The sequence below is a fragment of the Nipponia nippon genome, unplaced genomic scaffold (assembly GCF_047370975.1).
Source record: "Nipponia nippon isolate SJK-2023a ecotype South Korea unplaced genomic scaffold, ASM4737097v1 scaffold_3, whole genome shotgun sequence".
NCBI lineage: Eukaryota > Metazoa > Chordata > Aves > Pelecaniformes > Threskiornithidae > Nipponia > Nipponia nippon.
Window position 1 is genome coordinate 91,055,109 of NW_028262347.1, and position 26,015 is coordinate 91,081,123.

Sequence of the window (26,015 nt, forward strand, 5' to 3'; positions counted from 1 at the left end):
GTTACATTGGTATCCTTGATATTCCCTTATTTTTTTAGTGTTTTGGCCAAAACAGTTTGGTACATTTGACCCACATTTGTCAAATAGCATTAGGAAATCATTGTTGCCTTTTGTGGTAAACAAACTGTTTGGAAGGAAAATTCAGGCAGCTCTGCTCCTTTGGAATTGTGGTGCAGAAATGTACTCATAATATTGTGAAACCCCTATGTACTCATTCACATGTGGGTAGAATTTGTAATTCAATAGTTTATCTAATGATTGCATTCCATTTTGCAGTGACAGTTTTCATTAAGACTACGTTTATTCAGAGGAAAGCTAACCTAATAAGAGTGCCTCAGGTTAAGGGATTTATTCTTGTCCTTTTCTAATATTTTACTTATTCTGAAATGGTATAATTTAGGCATAACAAAAAGTTTGTTGTGGTTTTTTTTTTAATTGTGCAACATTTTTTCCAGTTGTTTAATGTGTGTTACTTGGAGAATGTACAGTATGTATTTGAAAAATCACATTTTTTTCAGATACTGAGGCAGGACTGAAATGACTGTAAAAAAAAAAAAAAAAAAAGATAAAGTGTTTGGTCAAAGCTATAGCCACAGATTTAATCTGAAAGTCATAGGGACCTCCGTAATTTTACCTTCTGCATGGTATTTTTACAATTTTATTTGGATTTGTTTCAGCATTAAAATCAAAGTTTACATGAGGTGGGGAGTGGGGCTTTTCAGGTCATTAGCTTAAACACACTGTAGAAAAAATTTGCTTTTATTATAAAGATTAGTATTTAGCTTAACTTTTACATTATATGTCCCATCCAACATGGTATATATTCAATAAACCTGTAACTACTTTTTATACCTGTAGATTTTGAGTTAAAATCTCATCGGTGGACTAGAACCCATATAAAAGAAGTCAAGTTGTTTGGAGTTTGATGTTAAAACTGGGGACATCTGAATATAGGCGTGACAGGCCCAGCAAATCTTAATTTTACTGCGATTTTTATTGCAGCAAAATTGAGAGAATGGACTTCAGTCACATAGTTTGAAAATAGTTCTCTCTTTGTTTCAAGAGGTTTTGAGTTCTGCAGGGTGTCTGCATGGAGATTGCCTGTCCTTCTCCTGGGAGATGGAGAAGGTTGCGTAGGAACTGTGATGTGTGAGGGAACGTTGGGGTTTCTTTCCCCTGCTTGCGTTTTGGTGTGCTGGTTGCTCGGAGAAAGGTTTTGCCCCACCTTCTGCTCTGATTTAAATTATCATACCCACCAAAGGAACCTCGCTTTACCCATTTTAGCCTCTAAAGTGTTTCGGGCCAAATGCAATGCTCTCAAACCTGACCTCTCATCTGTATTTGCAGATAGAGACACATGTAAGGCAGAAGCAGTTTTAAGTGAAGAACAATTAGAGACAAACATACCTGCCATAATAGTATATGTATATACATAGTATAATTGTTCCTTATGTTGTAAGAATAGCCTTTATGTTTCGGAGGTCTTCTTTTTTATGCCTAAAAATTTTTTTTTCCTCTCATCTAATAAAGCCATCGTTTTTGTCACACATTTTTCATAAAACTAAAGCTGTAAAGTCATTGCTGTAAATTTATGAGTATGTGCACATATAAGCACAGAGTATTATGGTTTTTGCATTTCTCTGTTTTAAAGGAGGCAAGAATCAAGCCTGTAAGGTCTAACACAAAAATAAAGCAATGACAAAGTCTGGAAAAAATAATTTCAAATAATTACCAAATGAGCTTTTAAGAGGGAAACAGGATATTCCTTTTGAGGAGAAAGTGAATTTGAAAGGTGCCAGCAATATGATTTATCATGCATTCCTGGATAATACATCACACCAAAATCCTATTTATCTAGTCTATTACTGTTGGCAATTAATCTCAAACGTGGACACGAAGCATACTGAGAAAGGTGAAATGACAAAACAGAAAGGTGTCCGTACCTGCTATAGGATCTTCTGTAATAGCTTTATAGTCTGAAGCATCAACCAGACAGAGATCAGGAGGAGATTTCTCCTCTGCCCGCGTTCTGTGTCGATGTAATCCTGTTTGGCACTTAATGAACATCTTGGTGGTGTGGTGTTTTTTTTTTTAATTTCACAACTGTACCAAATTTTATTTCGTATTACTATCACCAGAAGGGTTGGAAAACAAAATTTGTGCATTGTATAGAGAAGAACAAGGTAAATCCTGGCTTGAAGAGCTTTGTATTAGTTAATAGCATTATAGTAGGTAAATATGGTTGCTACTTGATTGAGTTACCTCCTCTTTTTTTTCCCCCTTTCTTTCTTTCTTTCTTACTTCCCCTGCCCCCCGTAAGACAGGTACTTGGAAACTGTGGTTTCAGGACATTTGATTGAAGATTTATTTAAGATTAGTAGAAATAGACTTGAATTGCAAAATTTGCATCCAGATCTTAATATCTTATGTCTCAGAGTTCTGGGAGACATTATTTGTATTGTAACATTTTAGAAACAGTGCTTGGGATCTACAAATGAGCTCAGAATTCAAACGCCAGCAAAATAAACACATTTTTGGGTTGTGCCTATTTGTAATTATGATGGATGCAGAATTTGTTAGGGAGATCTCTCACAGCAGTTGCATACAAAATAATTTGCTTGTTAGCTGCCCCTTCTTCTCATACCTCATCTCCTTTGAAAGTCACTATTTATCGTTTTATGGGACTGGTGAGTAAGTGCTGCTGAGTCAATGCTTGATTAGTTTCCAGCTGGTCCTGTGTGAGTAATTTATTTAGATGCCAAACAATCAAATTAAATTGTCAGAGTATTATGGCTTTACTAGAACTGCGGTGTGGTGTTGTCGTCATGGTGCCATCCCCAAAGACTCTGATGGCCAGCGACTACTCTGAAGTCATCTCCCCAGACTGGCAGTGACATCATTCTGCCATAGTACAGCAATCCCTCTGGATCTTCATTACCTTTTCCAACAGTACCACCAATGGCTTCCATTAATACCAGCCTGAAACTATTTTGATAGGAAACATTGCAGAGGGATATTTGTCAAGAACATATGAAAAGCTTTCTTTTACTGCAGAGGCAATGTTTTGCAAAGAAAATTACCAGTAAAATAATTCTTCTTGTAAAATTTTTAAAAATACTAGTACATTTTCTATGCATCTATATTATCTAACCATGCATATTGATGTGTATTTGATTTTGTTATTAAAAAAGTCTGAAATTGATGTGACATGAAACAGAAAGCATTCCTTAATTTGCCAAATGAAAACTTGGGAAATTGTGATTAGGTGATATTTATGTACCTTTGCTGATGTTAAGATTCAGTCTTTTAATGTAGTTGATGCAAATGTCAATTTTTACTTGAAATGTTAATGTGGCCTGATTTCGTATCTTCTCATACCTTGTACTCATCACACCTGCTGTGGAACAGGGAAAGGAGTTGAAAATATGCATGTTGCTTATATAAAATGGCCTAGCATGCAGATGATAGTTTGAAAGTTTAGACCTGTTTCATGGGGAGGGTGGCTTCTGCATATCACGATGGGTATCTCTGGGAGAAGGCAACCTCATTTTTCTTTCTACTCTTTAATCTAGGGTCCTCTCTGCGTTACAGAAGCTTTGCGATATGGTACCAGATTAAATTGTTAATACTTTTATCTTTCATTAGGCAAAAAAAAAAAAAAAAAAGATATGGCTAATTATTGACTTCAGTCAGCTTCCACTGTTCCAAGAACTGTGAGGGGCAATGGGCAAAGTTTCAGGCCAGTATTGCTTGCGTTAGAGGAGCTTCTAGAGAAATCACTGGCTACATCTGGATTAGTGAATGCAATAGAGGCAGATGTGTAGAGTGAAACAGTTGGTGAGGAGGACCCAGAGTTTGCACTGCGTGTATTTTCTTTCAGACCATGTCTGATCTTGTGGAGGGAGCACTCACAAGCAGTTGAAATGTTCTTGGAGCACATCCTCAGATTTAGTTTCATGCAAAAGGAGTGCAGTTGGTTTGCTTTGAGACCACTACGCAATGCCAGCCAAAATGTGATAAGCTGCTAAAGTGCTTGTCTAAACGCACTGAGACACATGTATGTTCAAATGGGTCAAGGTGGAAATTCCGCACTGTTTAAACTGTGGATTTTGTCAGACATACTAAAACTATTTTTCCTCAACTGGTAAGGCAGTCCACAGCTATAGCTAAATGGAGTTAGGGATGGCAACCTCTCAATAGGTATAGGGTCTCCACAGATAAAAGGTGGTAGGAACAACAAATAATACAAAATAGCTATATTGCTGATAATGGATAAGCTTCATGATTCCCATGCCTCCCAAATTGTCATTGTTTTTTTCAAATGGGAGTACCTTAAGTGTCTTAAGTGTTTAATGTGATCTATCTGAAAGCTACAGCAGCTTCTGTAAACAAGAGAGTTTAAACCTCACTGAATTCAGAAAAGTCATCAGTTCCCCTGCTTTCAGGTTTCTATATAATCCTAAAGTTCTCTGGAGAAGTGTTAGAGCATTACAGGGTGTGATATTTGGCATCTGCATTGCTTCAGGAATATTTTAATGGTTAAGGCTTGTCATTCATCTCCTAAAATCCCTGAGAATAAAAATACATTTTATACTAACATGATTTCTGAAACAACAGAGTCAAGAAAGCAGCTGGGGCACATTTCACCTTTATTAAGGAGTTTGGTAAATGAGTAGACTAGTGCCATAAAAATCTACTTCTCTCATAATTGGGGATTCACTGTAGAAACGATAACCGTGACCTTAAGCATTCTGTGTCCAAAAGGGAATGTATAACAAAACGTGTGTCAAAAGGTAGTGTGTCACTGGAGGACTATAACAAGATTGCTAGGCTCTCTAGTTAGCTCTGCTTCTTTTATTGGTAATCTTTTTTTCATGCTAGAAGAAGATCTTTTTTAGGGGCAAGAAAAAGGTCTGTGTATCTACCTGTTGGTAGTTGTTTGATTAAATCTTATGATGGCCAAAGAACTCTGCTTCTAAAATTTTAGTACAGATGCCTTAAAAATAGCTCAGTAAGCATTTCTTGTATTTATCAAAACTAAATTTAGTACAGCATCTGTCAGAGATTTGAGGTTTCCCATAATTCAAAGCATATAACCAGAGATGATGTTTTGTATGAATATCAGTTAGTCAAGTGAACCTAGGGAAGTAGGTTAGTCTAAAATCCAATGCGATTAATCCAATTGCAAGATACTATCAAACGTAACCTGGGGAAACAGATATCTTACCTAAGGGCAAAGGCTCGTGAAATATCACTTTGCTGAATCCAGCTTTTGATTCTCATACAAAGGGCTCGAGAACTACTTCCTAGACCTCAGGAACCTACACCGATAATTTTTAAAGAGGTTACTTCAAAACAGCGGTGTGTTGGAATGAGTTAGCTATTTCTGAGATGTCCTCCTCATTCATTTCCTGATATTCCTTCATTCCCTGTACACTCAAATGTGCAGAAGTTGCTAACAGAAGACAGTCTGCGTTCTTGTCGTAAACCCCCAGGCCTCCGTGCAATCCCATCAAGGCTGTGTTGATACAGAGCCTGTATAACACAATGGTTTGGGATAAACAGAACATAAATTTGGAGGTTCCTTTTTTGGTGTTTAAGCTCATCATTGAAACCCAGGTTTATTCACTTCCCTTTTCTTTTACTAATTTTGCTCTGGGACCTCATTTTCCTGATGTTAGAAATTCTTTAATTTCTGATTACAATGTTATATATTGGGTCAATATAAACATGTTTCACTGCCTTTCAGTTTAAATTAACCTTCTTTTTCTCTGGGGTTTATTTACTGATATATACCTAATTTTCTCCTTTGTCCTTCCTTTTTGTATACTAAAAATCTAACCTGTTAATATCCTTTCATCCATCGTAGTGATTGTCATGCAGGTTCTTCTCTGCATCAGAGATTCACTTTGAATCTCTTTCTCAAATATACCTGAACAGAATTATGTGCTATCCAAGAGAAACTCCTACTTGTACCTTTTATAATAATGTTAACACCTCTCTCTTTACTGAAAATTACTCAATTGACATGTTTAGGATCAGCTGTACCTTTTTCACAGCCATATTGCATTACTCTTTCATAAAGGTTGGAATTGATTAATACATTAGAATCTTTTTTCTTGCTGTTATTTCCAGTGGATAAGCCCATTGCTTACGAAAAAAAAAAAATCTCTTAATGCATGGCTTTCCCATCAATTTTAATCTTTTTCCTACTACTGCAATCTTCTCTGACATCTCTCCCTTTCAATGTAAAACTCCAGTCCCCCTCTATTGATGATTCTTCATAAATTTGTGTATCAGCAAATTTCATTAGCATAATTTTACTTTTTTGTGCTAAGATCATTACTGAAAATACTGAGATAACCCATTTATAATCTCTCACCAGCCCTTTACTTTCTCTTCAAACACTGAATTTTTGCTTCTCATTTAACTAATTCCTTATGCACCACAGAATTCTCATACTAATCTTCATTTCTTCATCAAAACTAACAGTTTTTCCAGGCAATATATCAGATGTTTTATCAAAGCCCAAATGGGAGCTCTGGCACAGAGAATCTGTGTATCTTTGTGGGGAAGAAGTTTCAGAAATGTAGAATTGGCGAGTAAAAGCCTTATACAGGAACGAGGGTCAAAAACCAAGATGTTAATTCTAGAACATGGCAAGGCAAAAGTGTCATTAGAGTCAGAGAGAGTTGATAACATGGTCAGTTTGATAGACAGATAGGTTGTTAGATTGTTATATAGGTAACATTTTAGATTAAATTATAGATGCATATGTTATATGTTTGGGGCGAGGGGAGTGATACGGTCCCTTGAAAAGTTAATCAGCAAACCTCAGTGGTTTGATCAGGAGGCTGACACACAGTGGAAGTACTTTTCACATGAAATTGATTTTCTGTTTTCTTTGATTCAGGAGCCACCATTGCATCTTTAGACTAGCTGATAAAGTTTCGTTATGACTGCTCCTTTTGCAATTGGTACTTTGTTAAATCCTTTATCCTTAACCGATAGCTCATGTTGTAGGAAATAGGACTGAAACTAAACTGTTTGTCCTGGAGTGACAGAATTCAGGAATCAGAATCTGCTGCTTTTCTTGAAAAATGAACAAATTCATTGCTAATGACTGATTTACTTATTTCTCTTGTTTTTGATGTTGTATCCTTTAAGCAGGTCTAAATGCTATAACTGTACACAGTGTGAAAATGTTGACTCTTTATTCTCTGAGTTTATAATCTATTTAAGTAATTAGAATTAGTTGGATTATCAGTCAATTAAGGGAAGCAGAAGATCACAGTCACATTATAATGTGACTGACAAAGACAAACATTAGGGAATAATCTGGGGGAAGGAAGCTGTTAGAAGGCTGTTCAAATTTATGAAACTGTATATCTTAGAAAGCTTGTAAAATCCAACTGTGTAAGAACCTGTTTTACATCCCATGGGTGAGATTCTTAGTGTTAGAGGCCATGTGTAAGCAATGTAACGTCAGGCACCTGTTCTGAAAATGTTTTGTGTCATTATTTCTTTAACACCCCCCCCCCCCCCCCCCCCCCCGAGAGGGGTGACTGCATTAGTTCAAAAGGTTTGTCCACCCCCAGCAAATGTCACAGCTGTTAGGGGCACCCATAGCTTCCAGAGCTGCTTTGCAGTTTTAAGAGCTACTCTTGCTTGCAGTGAATCGTAAATAGCACCTAAAAATATACTTCCAACTGGAAGCCTTCATGCAGTCCCCCTTCTCACTCTTTTAAAATTACCCCGGTGGGCACCATTGTGCCAATTTCATCAGAGTCTAACAACTTAATGGGCATGAGTTTCTTTCGCTAATCTGGAGGTGGTCTCTGGAGAGCAAGAGAGAGGAGCAATACAGAATCATTTTCAGCAGGCGTCTCCTGAGATGAGGAAACGAGTGGACATTTGATCAACACGAATGCACAGAATCTTAACCAAAAGAATTCCGGTGGGCTTTGTGTTTGAAGTCCTGCTATTATGTCACCTTTCTGAGGAAGTAATCCTTTTTGAACACAGAAACCTTTCAAGAACTCTTACAAAGGAACTTTGTATTTGTATTTGCATGCGCGTAGAATACAGGAGGCTGGATTTATTTGAGAAGTACGACTAAAATATGAATTAGCAGGCTGTTCTGTGGCTTTTCCCGTTAATTTCAGAAGTTGGTATTATAAAATAAAAATCAGATGGTAATTTTACAATGAGTCAGCATCCATAACTTTCAGGTTTGGTCCAGATGAGCATTTACATGTTTAGATACTAGTGTCTGTATTGATGATCCTCCCTTGCTTGTCCCATCTTCGTGATATATCTGATACAACAGTCTAAGTATCAGGCCACTGGGCTGTTTTATCCAACTATTAACATAGCATCAAGAAATAATGCAACTTTTTATTCCTGAAGTTGACTCAGTCTGGTAGCTCATTGCAGTCCTCAGTCAGATTACACCAAGTGGGCACGAACTACACCTTCTTTTTTTGTCTTCTGCTCCTCCTATTCCTTACATAGTTGGTAAGAAACTTCCATATTGGAAGTTTGAACTTATTTTATAACATTCATTATAAAAATGAGTGGAAGAAGCTGTAAATTTGATTACATTTATTAAAGAGACCATGCACTTCAGATGTGAATAAGATAGTAAGAATCAGAAAGAAAATTAGAAATATTATAATTTATGCTATTAGAAGTTCACGTTAAGTGAACTTTAGTGGGAACATGAGCAAGCTGTATAACATTTTGACATATCAAAACTATCCTTCATCTATAAAAATACTTAACCATTGAAACATTAGAGAGAAATGTGCCATAAGGCTGAGCTTTCAACACATAGTCATGTCCTAAATGCATCCTATTGTTGCTGGCTTTAGCCATTCCCTTGTTCCCCTGGTTTCTGTGTCTCCTACAAAAGCATGACTTCTAACAGCTGGAGGAGAAGGCAGCGTACTAAGAGTGCATGGAAGGGATTAGTGAAGTTAATTTTCAAATACTCCAGATGAGTTTCTTGGCTGTCAGCTACTTCCATTAGGCAGAAACCTGATGAGTTCCAATTTGTGCCTCCACAAAAATGCTGAAATGTGTCTGCTGATACATTATTAAATCTGTAGGGCCAAATTTTTTGCCAGTGTAAAAATGCCACTGATGACATTTACAGCATCCAAAGATTTGGCCCATTATTAGCTAGTTCCTTAGCATTTAATTTCTTGTATTGGCACTATAATTTATTCAGGAGACTGTGACACCCAATTACAGCTTTTTATTCATAAGAAAATACTGTAAGATACCTACTCAATCTCAGAATTATTTTAAAGTCAGTGAAAACTAGTGATTGCTACTGGGAGAGATGCCTATATGGGGTAAGATGACAGAGAAGTGACTAGTAAAATCCAGTCAGTAATCTGAAATAGGTAATACTCTCCAAGGCTTTCAATGTCTTTTAATGCTGTTGTCAGACCACGAAGAGGAAAGACCAGTGGTAGCATAAAGTACTAATGGACTACTGCCCTAATTAAGACAGCTTCCTAAAAATGTGAAGTAGAGCAGCCCTAAAAATTGTGGCATGGTTGATAAAATTTATTACTGTGAAAATGTTACTAATTCTGCATACGGGCTAGAAAGTAATGCATTTTACCTAGTATTTTCTTTAGGCAGCAAAGACTTTTGTCCTTCTAAACTTCCAGCATTTCTGCCTCACATTTTCAGCTCAATTGCATTGGTGTTAGTCTTGAATACTTCCCCTGTATTCAGTGGAGTGACATTGTGCTTGCTTTGCAGCAGTTGAGAAAAGAATAAAGCTAAATGCTGGTAACTGTTTTTGGAAGAAACAAAAGGTATTACGGAGGTTGTATTTTATTTTATGATTGCTGTTCATTTTAGAGTTTGCTGCAATGGCTTGCTTGGCACTCATAAATTGTTTACTATGGAGCTGGATTATAGAATTCCCTGGTTGATATAGACAACGACACCTTTTTATCTGTCTCTTCTTTTGCTGAATTCATAAGTCTACCACCTTTTAAAACTGTGATTGTCAGCAAGGCAGTGGTTACTTTTACTGCAAACAAAGGCACAGATTGAGACGTAGGACCAGTGGATTCTTCCCTTTAGTGAGTCTGCTAGTGTAAAGGAAGCTTCAGCTAATGAAAAATCCTCACGTTCAGGGGCTGTTTGCAAGGGAGAGCAAGCAGTGTTGCCAGGTCATACTTTCTTGCCTAAATGGACAGGGAGGATTTAATCAGAGTTAATGCTCCTGTATAGGGGACTTGCCCATCCTCCTGCTGGCCCTGTTATGTAATGAACATAAAGGCAGCTAACAAAAGTCTGGCAAGACTACAGGTTCTGAAATCATGTTTCCTGTAATTTTTTTCCATCTTAACTTTTCTTGATCAACAGCAGTCTTAAGAAATGTCATGAATAGTAATAATTTTTTTACCTTTTTATTCATGAAGAGTGAAACGTTTAAGATCCACTGGAGAAGCAGTCTTGGAAAAGGCACACCACAACATCAGAGGTTAGGACTCATGAGTATTCACAGAGCTCTATGGAAATGTATGAACAAGACCTTCCTGGCTTTGTTCATTAATATCAATGCTTCACTTTCATAAAGACTACATTTTATATCCACATTTACTATGCACCAAAGCTGTGCTTCTACTAGCAATATGTTTCCAGTACTGAGTCTTTTGAACTCTCACTTTAAAGGTGGAATTATTGCAAATCAGCTGGTTTTGTGTTTAATGGTTGATACGATATAGTATGCTATGCCCACATAATCCTGAAACTTTAGCTATAAAATCTTGGCTAATCAAATAAAGAGGAAGTTCAGATGACTCTTTATATTAGTTACATTATCCTGAACAGTTAAACAATTTGTTTCTATGAACCGACATGTTTCCTTTTTAACACCATTGCCTGGGTTTACAAAGGGTCAGTAAACTGTGGTGGGATTTCAGAGTTGTGTTAGTCCAGTGCAGAGGCTAAGAGGTGCAGGAAACCTGGCTTCTATCACCTGCCTCTGCCAATGGCCTGGTCATCTTTGGGATTTCCCTTTCTGAAACTCAGTTCCCTCATCAATTATATATTTTAATGCTGACCTTTGGACAGTGCTTTTTGATTTGCTGATAAACTGGGTGATGTTATTAGTCATTACCTATTCATGCCTATCCACATCTTTATAAAACTGTTTTGGAGATAAGTAGTAACTGCAAATTTTGGGCTGATGTATTATGGCATGAGAAATCATGCACTGAAGTATCAGACCCGAGAGTTGATGTGTGCTGCACAACAGGAAGGGCCGTGAATGAAATGGGAACATTCTTGTGAAAGCAGCACTGCAGAAATGCAGGACATGCTGTGGTGGTTGTCCTGCTCCAATAAAATAGAGAGGCAGCTGGCATCAGAACAATTAGAAATCAGAAAAAAATACTGCAAGTGGAAGTACAGGTATCTGTAATGTGATGTAGAAGAGTGATGCTTTGAATCACACTATCAATGGCCTAGGTATTTGAGTTATGCTGTTTATTTTGCAAAACAGAGAACACACTGACATGTCAGGTTATTCAGAACTCCAGCATCAGAATTGCGTTAGTCTTCATATGAAAAATAAAACTGCCTCTCTCATAGCAAAACAAGCATTGGCTGCATGGAAAGAAGTGCCTGACAACTTCAGACTCCCTGTAAAGGGTTTTGAGGGCTTGCATTGGATACGCTTGTGAAAATAAAAGGTTGAATGGGTACTTTATAGCTCTTTCAACAAGGTTTTGCTTGTCTGTGATAGCTTGAGAATTAAGTGGTTCTTCACCTTTTTTGAAGTCTTTTTATGCTGAGTTGTCTGTTGCCTTAAAATACATTTGATTTTTATCACCCATGGAAACAAGTATAACTGAAGAAAAAAGCTTTTTAGGAATAAGTTTGTGCCTCTTTTTATACAGTGTTAAATAAGATGAACAGAAAGGTTTTAACCTTTGTGTTAAGTTTTTTGAGCCTTTAACTTCTACTGGCATGATTCCATGTTTCTTCTACTTTCTTACATTACTTTTCTCATGTCACGCTTAAAATTATCAAGTCAAAATCAATGTTAAATTGAAGAATTGTATCTACTGAAGACAGAACTTCACATCTTTTGTGCACAATGAAAATACATGTGGAAATTGCTTTCTCTGACCTTAAGCCATTTTTCATTCTTAGAGATCATGTGAAAGAACTTAATCCAAATGAGATTTTCAGCTTCAGTTTTTCCAGAGTATTCTTCCCAACATCCATTATGATATGTAAGGCTGAAAAACTGGTCTAGAACACTTTTTAATGAGCTATGCGTGACAGTATTCATTTTCCTTTCGAAACAGGAAATGTAAAGTGATGTTAAGAATCAAATTATAAAATTCGTAGTATGAACCGAGTTACTTATGATTTCCATTACTCTAGTGCTGAGAGAATACCAGGTCAGTAGATATCTTTTTATTCTAAATGTAGCAGAGAAAAGGATTTTCAGGGCTGCCTTTTGCTTTGTTTCTTATATGAAGCATTGGCAACTTTTCAAAAGTGGGAAGTGTTCAAAAGTCATCAACTGGACTGTTCAAAATCACAATATAAGGTTTGGAAAAAGGAGATGAGGAATGAATGCATTTAAAAGTTATTTTTATTTTTCACCTCAATTTTGGAATCTTTACTGTTGACTTAATTAATATTTTCAGTCTTTTCCTCACAGCCAAGACAGCAAGACTTGAATTTTTTTTTTTTTTTTTAGTAACATATAATTAATTTTTCTCACCTTTGTATGCTGGGAAAATACGCACACAGCAAAATCTGAAGAGGTGGGAGACTCAGTTGTATTTTTACAAAGATAACATATTGCTGAAACATTTACAATACTCATGCTTAGGATAAGTGCAGTTTGGATACTACTTAGTTATGAAAATGAAGTATATTGTGTTGGGTTTGGGTATCACTCTTAGGATGTAGACAAGCTGGAGAAATAGAAATGATAAGAGGCTTAGAAAATAATACCTATGAGGAAAGATTGAAAGAACTGGGCTTGCCAAATCTAGAAATGAGAAGATGAAAAGTGATGAAGCAGTTTTTCAGTACGTAAAATACTGTTGAATTTGCTCAATGCCTTCAGAAGAAGATATGTTCTAGCAGTTTAAATTGAACCCTTGAAGTCAAAGTGCCAGACTTCAAGGCTAAAACTAAGATATGAGGCACTTTGCAGCCTTTTGCAGGTGAGAGAGGAAAAAAATTACAGATTTGATTGTTTCCATTTTAGTATTCTGTTTCTGAGATATAGACGACCACATTTTGAGGTTGTGAATGATAAATATTTTTAACTAAAGGTCCTTGGTCTTTGGGTGAATCCTCGATTGTCTCATGTTGGATTCCAAAATAATGATTGAGAGCTTGGGCAGACAGGATGGGTGTCAAGATAGCCTGAGTACTTTGATTTAGTTTTCTAAACTTTCTTCAGTGTGTATGCTGTCACTGCCACGTAGCATGTCACTCAATATTATTTCATTTGAACAAGATCAAACCCAAAAAGCTCATGTCCTTATACTATGGCTGTCATAGAATTAACAGAGTGAAGTTGCTTCCTCTAAAGACTAACGGATGCACACCATCAGAAGATGAAGCTATAAAAAATGAAATTTCAATGGAGATTCCTCTTCAAATACCTCCAGTGGTGCTTTAATTATTTCTTAGAATTTGAATAACTTATCTTCATCCCCTGTTAAGCAGCATTGCTCCAGTAATGTCAAGGAAACTATCTTAATTTAAACTTGCTGAGGATATATATGGCTGTGAATCATTTGAAAGAGCCAGAAATAGTTCTTATTCTAAATTTGCTTTTGATTGAAATCTCTTTTGTCAGTGCAATTCCTTATCTGATGTGTTGGGGTACCTTGAACATAAGTTGCATTTCTTGGCTTTTTTTTACTAGGGCAGGCACTGGTAATGATGTGTGTGGCGAAAAAATGTAATGGACAGATGTATGCAGCATAATGTAACAGGGCTGAATTTAGATCTGGGTCCAGCTTCACTGGTGGTGGTGGTGTTACACATCAGCAGACCTTCTCTCTGACATGTTCCGAAATACATATTTTGGGATGGGGATACTGAAATACAGCCAATATCTCTTCCATCATTGGGAAGTTCACCCTAGCTGCTTTATGTACCAGTTACAGGTAGTGTACAGTAACAATTCGCCTCTTACAAACATCTCTGTAATACATTTCTGATAATATATGCTAGAGTCAATACAGTCCCACTGAATCAAAAACTATAATACTTTAAAGTGACTCATGCACAGTAATTTAGAGGATGGCTGCCTACAATTTCCAGGTGCCATCAATCTCCTTGGTAAGGTAATTTCCTGCCTTCATATATACGGAGGAGGAAAGGATACACCATGAATTTCTGATGATGGGGATGATACTTAGCCTTCATATAGTGTTTTTTGCCTTCAAGGCAGTTTACAAGTATGACTTAACGTTCCTCATATCCCTCAAAGTTGTTAAGTATTAATATTCCCATTTTATAGAGGGGGAAATTGAAGGAAAGAAGTTAGATAACTTTCCCAAGACTTTGGAAGGAGTCATGGGAGTAATTTTCAGTCCTCTGCCTAGACTATGTATCCCTTCTTTTCCTCAGATTCTTCTGTATTTATCCCACTGTTGTGTAAAGGACTGTACCAGTATTGGACACTATGCAGTGTCAGAGGGTGTGCTGACAATTAGAAGAAGCAAATAGTTGCTCTTGGACATTTTTTTAGAAATCCGTAAGCTAAGAGTTTGAAAACTTTTGAAAAATGCTACCTAATGGTATTTAACATAAGCACAAAAGATTTAAATCAGGTGGTTAGCTCACTGGGAGACATGAAAAAGTCTTCAAAAACCCTTCAGCCACAAGAATGAAGCAATGTAACTGCTTGGTCGGAATCTTACTCAATTCAATGCTGTTGGGTGTTTTCCATTAACTTCAGTGAACTTCAATGGAAATCTTGGAGGTAGCACTTGCAGATTTTTTAATTAATTAATTAATTAATTTATTTTATTTTTGTCTGTGTCTGCCATTGCTTTTAACTTTTCTATAGCCTGAAACAAAAATACAAGTGAAAGCTGCAGATAGAGGTTTCTTGTGAAGCAATGAGGAGTCTGCCAGGGAGACAAAAGTGGCGAACATTGATATTTGCTTACAAAACCCTGGTGTCTGTCAGAAACGTATTTTATTAATATAAGACAATTCATAAAAGGTCAAAAAAATAAGGGAAACTTTATTTACTCCATTCTTTTAAGCAGAACGTTGGCACAGTTGAATAGGAGTACCAGATCTAATCAAAGGACATGATTTTTTAAGATGTGCAGATCTAAAAGCTATGTTTTATACTGTGTGTTCTATATGATGACCATTATGGTACAGAAATGTATGTAGTATTGAAGGGACTGTTCAGGAATTTACAAAAAGTAAAGATCATGGTTTCTGATGTGTAGATAACAGTAATTCAGTGTTGTTTGGCAAGAACTACATTTTTCTACTTGATTTGACTCTGGAACTTCTATACATTTAAGTCCATTCACTTGCCAAGCCAAATGCACATACAGTTGAAGGGTATGATTTCTTATCACCTGATGAAAAGATTACACTTAAAGTGATAAAATTAGCAAACTAAACATATTATTTTATTTGTATGAATTCAGTGGTTGTGAAAGCCAGAATTGGTATATAGTCAGCTATCAGCTCCTTTCCTAAGCTAGCTTTACTAATGGGTTTTGAGTCCCAAGTTTCAAACTTCATTTCACAGACCTGGATCCCTAAAATGAAGAGACGTTAATCTATGCTGAATTAATTCAACTAGCTTTGGTAAGGTGAATATGTTTTTAAAATTAGTTTTGTAGACTGGCATTCTGTTGTAAGGCCCTCACTATAGTGGCAGTTAATGCAAAAGTTCTGTATGATGTGATTCGTGAGATGATAGGACACCAAGGCGTTTAGGTCACGTTCGGTGTGCTAGCACCGGTGGAGAGAAGGGCTGTAAAGCAAATATACAGCATTGATTGTGCACAGATGAGAGAAAAAGGAAAAAAATATAGGCAGGAAAAAGAATAGAAAACAAATTAGAAAGGCTTTTTGATTCAAACCCAAAAGGATTCGAATGGTTTCTTAATGATTTCTTGATTCTGAATATTTTCGGAACTAAATTTGTGATTTCTGACTGAGGTTTGATGCTTAGAAAAATAAGCATTTAGCTAAACTAATTGTGTGCCTGTGGTGATAGCCGTACTTGTGCATCCATTTCTAGAATTTAAAAGTACTAAGCTTGCTTAACACTTTCTTCTTTCACTTCAATGCTAGTGTGGTGAGCATAGACTCAAAATACCTGAATGTTTAGTCTTTCCCTCTGTTCTTTTGGTCATTAGGAGCATCTGAGTCCTCCTGTCTTTGCGCAACTTTTTTCTTGTTGTTTTTGAGTGGTTTTTTTGTTTGTCAGTTTTGTGTTTTAAGAATGAATCTAGTAACTTCTAATTCATTGTCACATCATGGGGGAAGGTTGGCTATTTTGGGGTTAAATGTCAATTTTTTTATTCTGGTAAAACAAGCTAATGATACTTTGGGTTTGAAAAGTAGCTTTTTGTACTGATGTGAAAGCTAATGTTTAATTTTTAGGCAGCATATTTTTAAAAAAGTTTTTCATTCCTTAATACCTTTGTTCGATGCCAAAAAAACCCCACATTTATAATGATAAGAATTTTTTAAAAATTTGAAAATATTGAAACATATTTTAAAATTTTTAACTCAGCCTACTTTTATTCAGTTTCTGAAATTTTCAGGCATTTAAAAATAGTGAAAATATTTTCACAGCTCAATTTTTTTTGGCAATTTTGTTTCATTTAATTTCCAAGTGCTTTAATGGCAAGCGTTGTAAAAATTCAAAGCCTTTAAGCTTCACATTCATTTGACTCTCCTGTGGAACTGACGTTTCTAATGACACAAATTGTTGTGCCTTCTCCTGTCTTTCCAAAATAAAAATCTCCTGTGTCTTAAAAAAGATAGAGGTCAAACTCAGCGAGAACAGGCTAGCTGGTTAAAAACTGACAGGAACGGAGACAAATGGGCACATAGTGATATCCAGCCACATCTCCTCACCCAGACATATCTGGAGCAAAATTTTCTCTGGCTTAATTCTGTTTCTTCCTTCCCTTTATGGAAAGAGACAGCACATTTCACTAACAAATGATTTGCAAGGTGAATATATTTATTGATGTTCTTTGTGGTTTTTAAATGTGATTGGTACAGTCCAGCAAACTGAGGCATGACACACCAACGTGAGGTGCAGAATGCTCCAACTCTCTTCCCTGGCTGAGCGCGCTGCTTTTTTCAGTACCAGCGAAACACTTTCCTGCCTTTCTTCAGAGTGATGGACATCCTTTCAAGACAATTAACAGCCATTCTTTTTGCAAACTTAGCATCTGCTACTGAAGTATGTGTGGCAAACAGCATTACCAGAGGTTCACTGTTGATGGATGTTCAGTGTTGATGGAAGCTTTTACTGCCTTGGAGGGAGAAGTTACTTCTTTTCAATTCTGTTGCGTTTAACGAGCTGAATAGTCCCCTGCGTCTTTCCTTCAGTGAGAATACTCGTACAGTCTCTCTCTTACATTCTGCTCCCATCATTCACAGAATTTGTAAGAACTTCATATTTTTAAGAGCTCTGCCCTCTACTAAGTTAGGCCAAAAATAGGCTACTTGGCTAAAAACTAACAAGAAAAGAGACAAATTGGCACTTGCATATATACAAGCACAGAAAAACATTATGATTTCCAAAGGAAATTAGGCTTAAGAGATAGGCTAAAAGTAGCAGAAACCTTCATACCCCAAACACAGCTCTGCCCCTCTAAACGTTTTCCCCTTCTCCCCTCCTTTTTGAGAGCATTACGGGAGATGTGCTAAGTAAAGACAAGCTTCATATAGCTGTTTACTAAAGCTCTTGGGAAAGTCTAGCAAAATATGCTTTCATAAATAAAACAGAGTTAATTAAGAACCACTTGAAAAGCTACCACAGGGGAAAGTTGGGAGAAAATTACCATGTAATGTGTATGTGGTTAGCAGAAGCGTATTCTAGCTGAAATGAGGCTGATAACCTTACTGGGAGGTGGATTCATCCATTCTTTCTCATGTTGAGTAGTATCTTATTAAACAAACAATGCCATTAAATTTGCTTGAACTACTTGGCAATGATAATGGCAGCAGAATAAGGCTTCCCTAAGTAACTTGCCGCTAAAAATGTGAAAAAGGCCTGATGAAGTTACAGGGAAGGATACTGTGTAATTATAAAAAAAGACAATTCTAATGCATGTGTTTATTTTCAAGTCAAAAGCAATTAATTGTATGAGAAACACCAAGGGGATAGTGGTTACCTGTAATATAGTAGGGAAATTTAGTACATTTCCTAAATCGGGTTTTATGGGGTGGGGCATAGTTAGAAAAAGGAAAGCAAACCTGGTCCTTGAGAATAGGGTGTCTCGAAAGTTAGTAACTAGATGTGTGTCTGTGCCAATGGACATGTAGGCAAAGGTGGCAACTGTTAATGCTGTTACCATCTGCTGTGTGATTGCCTCTGAGAAGGCAGTTGGGTTTGAATCCATTTCCTCGCAGTCAGATGAGAGTGGCGTAGCTCTTAGGAAGGTATTTGAGAACTGGTCTCGTTTGTCTGAATATGGCGCAGGGAAAGAGATGCTATTAGGTCTCTGGATGAATATGCCTGTCACAAGAATTAGGTAGTTTTGATATATTTTAAAATTGCGTTAGGGGAAAAAAGAACAACTTTGGGGGCTTTAGAGAAGCTTTCATTTGGGCTTTCAGTGGTTGAAAGTACTAGGACATATCAAACATAGAGGAGAGGTTCTCGGGAGATTGCGCCTTTTAATGTCCTCTGGCCTCGTGGTTGGTTTCTGCATACATTTTATGCACAGGGAACACACCTGACTGATATTGCTTGTTTTTATTAGCACTAAATTTTGGCATGTAAAATCTGTACCATCATTTTTTAGTTTGGATCTGCTCACAAATTGGCTAATATTGTCTCAGTGCTGCAAGACAGATTATGTAATGTCTCGTATCTATCTCACCTGTTGGGAAAAGGCGGCAAGACCACACATTTGGAAACAAATGTGGAGAGAAAAGCCACAGATACTTTGTCGCTTGCAAAAAATCTTTGTACAATGCCTAATTTGTTAGTCTCCTTTGGCATACTGGCACATACTTATTTCATCCAGTTATGCAAACAAAATCAGTCATGATGAGGATGGCTTCGCCTTCAAATGGGGATAAGTTACTTTTTCTCAGCTTACGTCCTAGCAGGCTTCTAAGTAGAGAGGGGTCACAAAGTTTGTAGACATATTTCTTAGGAGGACTCCTTGCTGTCCAGTATTGGGACTTTCCAGAGTTTGGGATGCTGATCAGGTCTAGGATTTTGATTCGAGAGCATCTCTGACTTGTATTTATGTTTTCTGCCGCTGCTTGTCTCTGAAATGTTTTATTCAGACATAACGTTAGATAAGCCTAGCTGTCGTATTGACTTTTATTCTTGGTAGGAAGCCTGCACAGACACAATACTGCTCTGTAGGAGGTGTACCTTCGAGTGACAGTTTCTCCTGTAGCATTTGGCAGAGACTCAGTAGCAACTGAGCTGGGATTAGCCAAGCCTACCCTTTTCTTCTGGTTTAGGTACAGGAGAGAGACCTATAGGACTGATGAAGGCCAGTTTTCTCCTGAAATGGATTTTCTCTTGTATTGCATAAGTCAGAGTCAGTTATAGCAAGACCTGTGGCTGTTGGCTTGTGAAGTGAGAATTTTAGGTAAGGATCAAAAAGAGAAACTATTCAAACATCGAAAAACAAGACAGTTGTAGCAGTTCTAGCTGCAGTGTATGGTATAAGGAAGTGGAGAGCTGGAGTTTTCACTTGATACAGGAAAAAAAAAATTACTAGTCCTGTTTGTGTAATTGTCCAGGCAAAGGACAGCTATTAGGCATTGCAGAATTTACATACACACATGCCAACAAAAATTATTCTTCTCAGAGGATTTTTAAGACTTTTGGGCTGTGGAAGAGCAGCATGGGACACTATGTAAGACCTAAGAACCATCATGCTCCCCTGTCTCAGGTGGGCTGTCCTGTCAGTGCATTGCTGAGCCATCCATTTAATTCAGACAAATACTGTCTACTCACATTTCATTTAATGAAATATACTTGTTAAAATCCCATGTTTTGAAAAATCCATCTGTATTTTCTTTCACAGTTTTGGTATTTCTAATCATATTTTATATTCATATTCTGCAGTTTTTCAGCTCCAAAGTGTTGGCAAGTTTCATGATTGCACCAAGACCCTAGGTGGCATTTCAAATCAGCTGTTAAGACAATAGTATACAGCACAAGTGAGGAAAACTAAACTGATATAATCTGTTGTCTTTACACAATCTGCTTGCTGAATTAATTTCACTGACTGACAGCAGGTGAAAGGAAGGTGTGAACATTAGAAAGGTTTGGGTAAATGGCAAGCCTTAACTTTATTTTTCAATGTGATAGTCAGGTTTAAAATCTGCCCATTATGTCTGGAGCCTGTGCTGTATACTGGGGAGATGGGATGCAAGTCTGATTCCATTTGCTTTAGGGATTTTGGGGGGGACATGGAAAAAAAGGTAGGATTATTGTAAGTTTTAGTCCCTTCACACAAAGTTTTAGTTGCACCTCATAACTCCCTGTTGTGTTAACCAGTTTTTTATGTTTTGCCTTTTTTTTTTTTTCTCTGAGAACTGTTTGTAACATATGGGCTATCAAACCAGACTCCACAACTAAGTGCCATACACATCACTTGTCCTAAATATTATCCTTCTGTATCTGCCAGAAGCTAAATACCTTTCAGCCATATGTATTTATGCATGATAAAAGGTCATAGTCATCTCTGAACAACTTTGCATGCTTAAAACACTTGCTAATCTGTCCACTCATATTGCTGCCAAATTCCACACCATATTAGCAACCTCCTAACTGAGCTGCCTTGAAATATGCTACTGCATATTGCCATTTCTATAGAGAAGGATGTACCTTGAAAAATTGAGCTTATACCCACTTTCAGGGAAATGCAAGGAAGTAAGAATCTTCATCATGTTTCTTCATCTTGCAGTTAGTGCATAGACTTGATTTATCCTGAAAGGTGGAATGAGCTTGGCCTGTTATAATTAGCTTTAGGTAAATTTTAAATGAGCTTGATGACATCATATCTGGCTACTTCTGCTTCTCCTATATTTCTGAGGCATCTTTATTACTCATTGTGCTGAATATGTGATTTGTAGCTTATTGGTGCGGTTTCTGTATTGGTGGTTTAGGGTCTCTCTTTACTGGAATACATGCTGATTTTACTCTTTGATCCAGGGGGGAGAAACTTTTAGGACATCTTGTCATTATTTGGTCCTGGAACCTCATCGTTCACCTCTCTTGCTAGCCTATTGACAATCGCTCATCTTTCTCTGTATTGTTTATACATCTAGCTGTTTATGTTTTGTCATGTGCAAATCTGTGTTTCTTTTCAGTCTATTTTTCTACTTACACTGACCAATTTGTAATCCATTACATTGCTTTAACTTAAGACCACTTCATGGTTTTGATAGCCTAATATAGGAAGTATTAAAGTTGCATAGAACCTCAGATAAATTGTGGTTTTTATTTGTGGCTTGTAAGAAGCTTATGTATTCTTTGCCAACATCTGGCAACTCAGAAGCATGGATGAAACCGAATGAAAGTTGCTCTTAGCTACAAATTGTGTTTGCTTCAGTGCCTAACAGTGTGCTTTTACACAGTGGTCTTTCTACAGATCAGGCTTTCTTCCCTGGGTAGGATAGAGGCAGTAAATACTATCGCTGTGAGAGAAGGATGAAGAAAAAACTGCAAATCGAGTTTGAAGAAGTGCTTTCTGTTACCCAGCCTAAATCTTTATTGCAAATTACTGGATTTTTTTCTTGTTGTTGGTTTTTTTTTTTTTCCCTCCCCACTTGTTATTGTTAATGTTAATTATTAATCCTTTTGCTACAAATTTTTATAAGTGGGGGATTGTTCTTTCGTTTCCCTCAGTCTTTTCCAAATTAAACCAATTCAACACATCATAGGTAATTTTAACAATATTTCTTCTAATTTTCTTTTCTCTTCTCTAGATTATTTTACCTTTTTCTTTGTTTTCCTTAAAATGCAGTATCTGCAACTGGATGCAGTGTATCGGCTCAGGTCAATGAGAGTGAAATAATTCTGCTAGACTTCCTATGCTTTATATAAAATATCTATAAAATATCCTGGAGCCCACATTAATTGCTTATCCTATTTGAAGGTAACTCTGGTATCTGTTCTTTCCTCTCTCCAATTCCATTTTTTATATAATCATTCTTCTTGAGTACTATCCCATCCAGATTTCCCATCAGCGCTATTTTCAGCTTTTCTTGAAAATCTTCTTTCTCCTAAATTTGAGGGTGCTGGGCTAATTAGAACTGTGGGGCAGAATTTTAAAAAAGATGCTCCCATTCATCCACGGTTCTTCTGAAATGTAATTAAGTAACAAATGTTACAGTGCCTTATGCATAAAAAAATCTAGTGACCCATATCCACAGTACTTATGCACCATGGATTAGGTAGTTTTGATGCCACTAACCCTTATTCTGAGCTGTATTTCAGATGTTTTAAAAATCTTCTGGGTGAATTATTAGTGGGAATCATAGAATTTCATTTGTTATGGGAATCAGCTTTTCAGATAGTTATTTTCTTTGGCTAATCAGAATTCGTATCTCTTCCTTTCCCCACAGCCCTTTCCTGGCCCATTAGAAATCACAAAGAGAGAGGACTAATGGCCTCTGACACTGAAACAAAGCTAAGGCACCATCCAATTCCCCTGATAAAACACTAGCAAGTCTTGCATTAACTTTCATGAACGTTATTTCAGAGTGAGATCAGTTTTGTCTGTTAAATAGCAGTAGGATTATTTCTCTAGACTTGCAGCTTGAACTATATTTGCGTCTGATCCTGTGTTTGTTTTTATCCAAGATTCCCACTGAAGTCAATTACATTTATTGTTAGTATATTATGGGCTTGGGGATTTTTTCTGTTTGACAATTTTTTCTGTTTGACAGTTAATTGGTGTGTTATCAGTAAATACCTCTTAATGCTATGCTGTTTTGTACTACTTAAATTTAGTAATATTGTCAAATTAAACAATAATTGCATACTTCTTTTTGTATGAACAAAAGGCTTGCTTGCATCATAAACATGTTTGAAAAGTGTTTTGAATTTATGAGGATCATTTTGCTTGTCTTTCTCTTGTGATGGTGTAAGAATTATGTGTGTGTGAACTTTGGGCAGCAGAATGAGCGTGTCCCTGACTTCCAATACAAATAGATACCACTCCTTTTCTTTCATCTTTAAATGGGAAAGATTACACTCTGAACTAATTTACTTACTAATTGAAAAATATGACAACATGGAGTTTTAAAGCACCATGAATGAAACTGTGACCAAGTCTGCTCCTTTGTTTGTTTATTCAGCCACTGGCAGCAGCATAATCAATTACAGCTCCCCAGGGGTGCATTTAGTCTGCTAAGAGCTCCACTGGGGAATATGTTGTTTCACAAGCAGTCTAGGGTTTCTCATCCAGCCTTATTAGAAGCTCTGGGTTTCTGCGAAGCTGAAACGATCCTACCTAAGCTTCTTTTTGGCAGAGGTCAATGGAATTAAGCATTTTGCATTATTTTTGTAAATTAGGCCTCTACACCTGTTTATGTGCAAAGCTGTTCCTCAGAAAGCTGTTTCCCCGCTTTCCTCTTCATTTTCCATTGATGAAAAGACGTCTTTGTCCTCAGGGAGAAGGAACAAATGAATTTTTCACTCATGCTATTCCAATTACCTCTTTCAACTCAGTGACATTTAAAAAGTTGCATTTTCTATAAACATACTACTAGGATGTTCCACACTGCATATTAACCTGGGTAATGAAATGTTGCAGTAAATATCTGTTAACTATGGTTGCATTACATAAAAAAAAAAAACCAAACCAGAAAGAAATGATCTTGTCATTTGTCATCAAGCGTGAAAGAAACACTATGACAAATTGAGTTTCACATTGAAAAGGCAGAGAGTTCTTATTTTAATTCATGGTTATGTAATCATGTCAAATGAAGATCAGTCAGCTCTTCAGTGCCAGCTAGTTTTGAACTGAACTTGTTTGTTGTAAATCACTTCTGTCCATACTGTCTGGCAGATATTTAAGACTTCACAAGGTGCACACAGCACTAGAAAATTCTACAGTAGTTTACAAAACTTTTCCACTTACTTCTTTCAACCATGTTTCAAGGATTCAGTGGTACCAGCCATCATTTCAGACCTATGGAGGTCAATATTTACAGCATTAGTTTTCTTTGAGTCACTGACTTGACCTTTATTTTAATATGAAACAAAAAGGGGAAGAATAATTCTTGGTGGTTAGGAAATGTGGGAAAATATTATTTTCTCTTCTGTTCTTATAAGAGTAATCTGATTCCACTTTCCAGTAAAGCAGCTATGTTAGGGACTGTATTTTGTCAACTCTCAAAAAACATTTCATTAAATGATTTTTCATAACTTTCTCATTTGTTCTCCATGGAGCACAAGAAGCTGGTTTTGATGAGATTAAGAAGACATGCTATAATTACTTTAATTATTCACCATGCTACACCAAATTCAACTGGAATTCGTAAAGTGAAAAATCATCTTTCATAAAGGTTTTGTATGTGAAGTGTTCTGTGCCTACAGCATAAAGTACTTTCTCTTGCTATCAGATACACTGTGAGGAGTCTAAACCGGGTTTGAGTGAACCTGAATGGTATGGCATATTCATGGCAACAATGATCCAAGAAAATGCTGAAATATTTTCAGTTATTTCAGTGTTCTTGGGAAATACCAGTAAGGTAATATTTTTCATAGACTTATGGCTTAGGAAATTAATAGATAATCTGTGCAAAATTGGTCTTGTGAATTCTCTGCAAGGATGAGCTCTCGGTGTTCATCTGCACATCCACAGCCATTTTAGCGTATGTATGGATTGGCAGTGAACATACTAAATTTCATGATTAAGTTCAACCAAGAGTTTTCTAAAATCTATTAGTGTGAAAGTAAAGGCAGATACAAGAGTTTTAAGGATAGATCTATCAAAGATGGTATTTGTGAGTTGCTGTATGCTCACTCCCGACTTACGTGGGTCTTGCTTTGTCTGTTTCAGTAGGCCTGTTCCCCTCACATTTCATGAATATATCTGATGCACAGTAATGGAAGAATTTTACAGTTAGACCCATATGCTAAGTGGTAGCTTCCATAAAGAACATTTCGTGCTAATTTTTGGCAGTAGTGACTTTGTTTCTGGATTTGTCTTTGACTTGTAATTACTTCTGCAGTCTCAGTTCCAACAGCCCTTGATATAATCTCTCTGCTTCCTTTTCACCCTACTCCTCTCTCCTTATTCCAGATGAAGTGAACTGTGATGCACTTCCTAAAAGGTCCTACGGCTGAATTGTGTGTGTCTGAAGCCAGGTTGTTTCAGCAGGACCCCAAAATTATTGTCTTGGTACCTCTGTGCTTTTTCATTTTAGAATGAGAGAGACCAGGGCAGGGTGCAATAAAACCTAACAAAAAACCCTAAATGAAAACTTTGTCAGGTATGGAGCTAAAGATAAGCCAGAAGGCGTGACTTTTAAGCCGTTGAACAAGGACAAGGGCCTAGAGAATTGCCAAAAGGCAATTCTTGCATCTATTTAGTGTCATTGAGAAACATCAAAAAGCTTCAAAGATGGTTTGTCTGAGCAGGATCTGAAAAGAAATAAATTGCTTATTTACAGACAAATATAAATGGTAATTCTGCCTATAAAGAAATTCTTATTTCATTTTTGAATGATTACTGCTGGATTTGCAGAACTGGAGCTGCTGCCATTTGATCCCTCTTTTAGTTTATCACATGAAT

General features: G+C 36.8%; 2 protein-coding genes across 7 annotated transcripts in view; one reads left to right on the plus strand and one right to left on the minus strand.

The window, feature by feature from the left end:
* Positions 1–26,015, plus strand: part of CTNNA3 (catenin alpha 3) — a 544,198-nt gene that overhangs the window by 190,357 nt on the left and 327,826 nt on the right. The window lies entirely within an intron of this gene.
* The window catches only part of LRRTM3 (leucine rich repeat transmembrane neuronal 3), a 91,111-nt gene that overhangs the window by 33,297 nt on the left and 31,799 nt on the right, over positions 1–26,015 (minus strand). Inside the window, exon 3 of one of the 4 annotated variants that reach the window (XM_087765363.1) lies at positions 24,287–24,407. The exons of the other annotated variants lie outside the window; for them this stretch is intronic. Within the exon in view, the coding sequence (XP_087621489.1) occupies positions 24,402–24,407 (6 nt within the window). The 3' untranslated portion in view covers positions 24,287–24,401. Of the gene's footprint in view, positions 1–24,286; positions 24,408–26,015 lie in introns of those variants that run through there. 4 annotated transcript variants of the gene reach the window in all.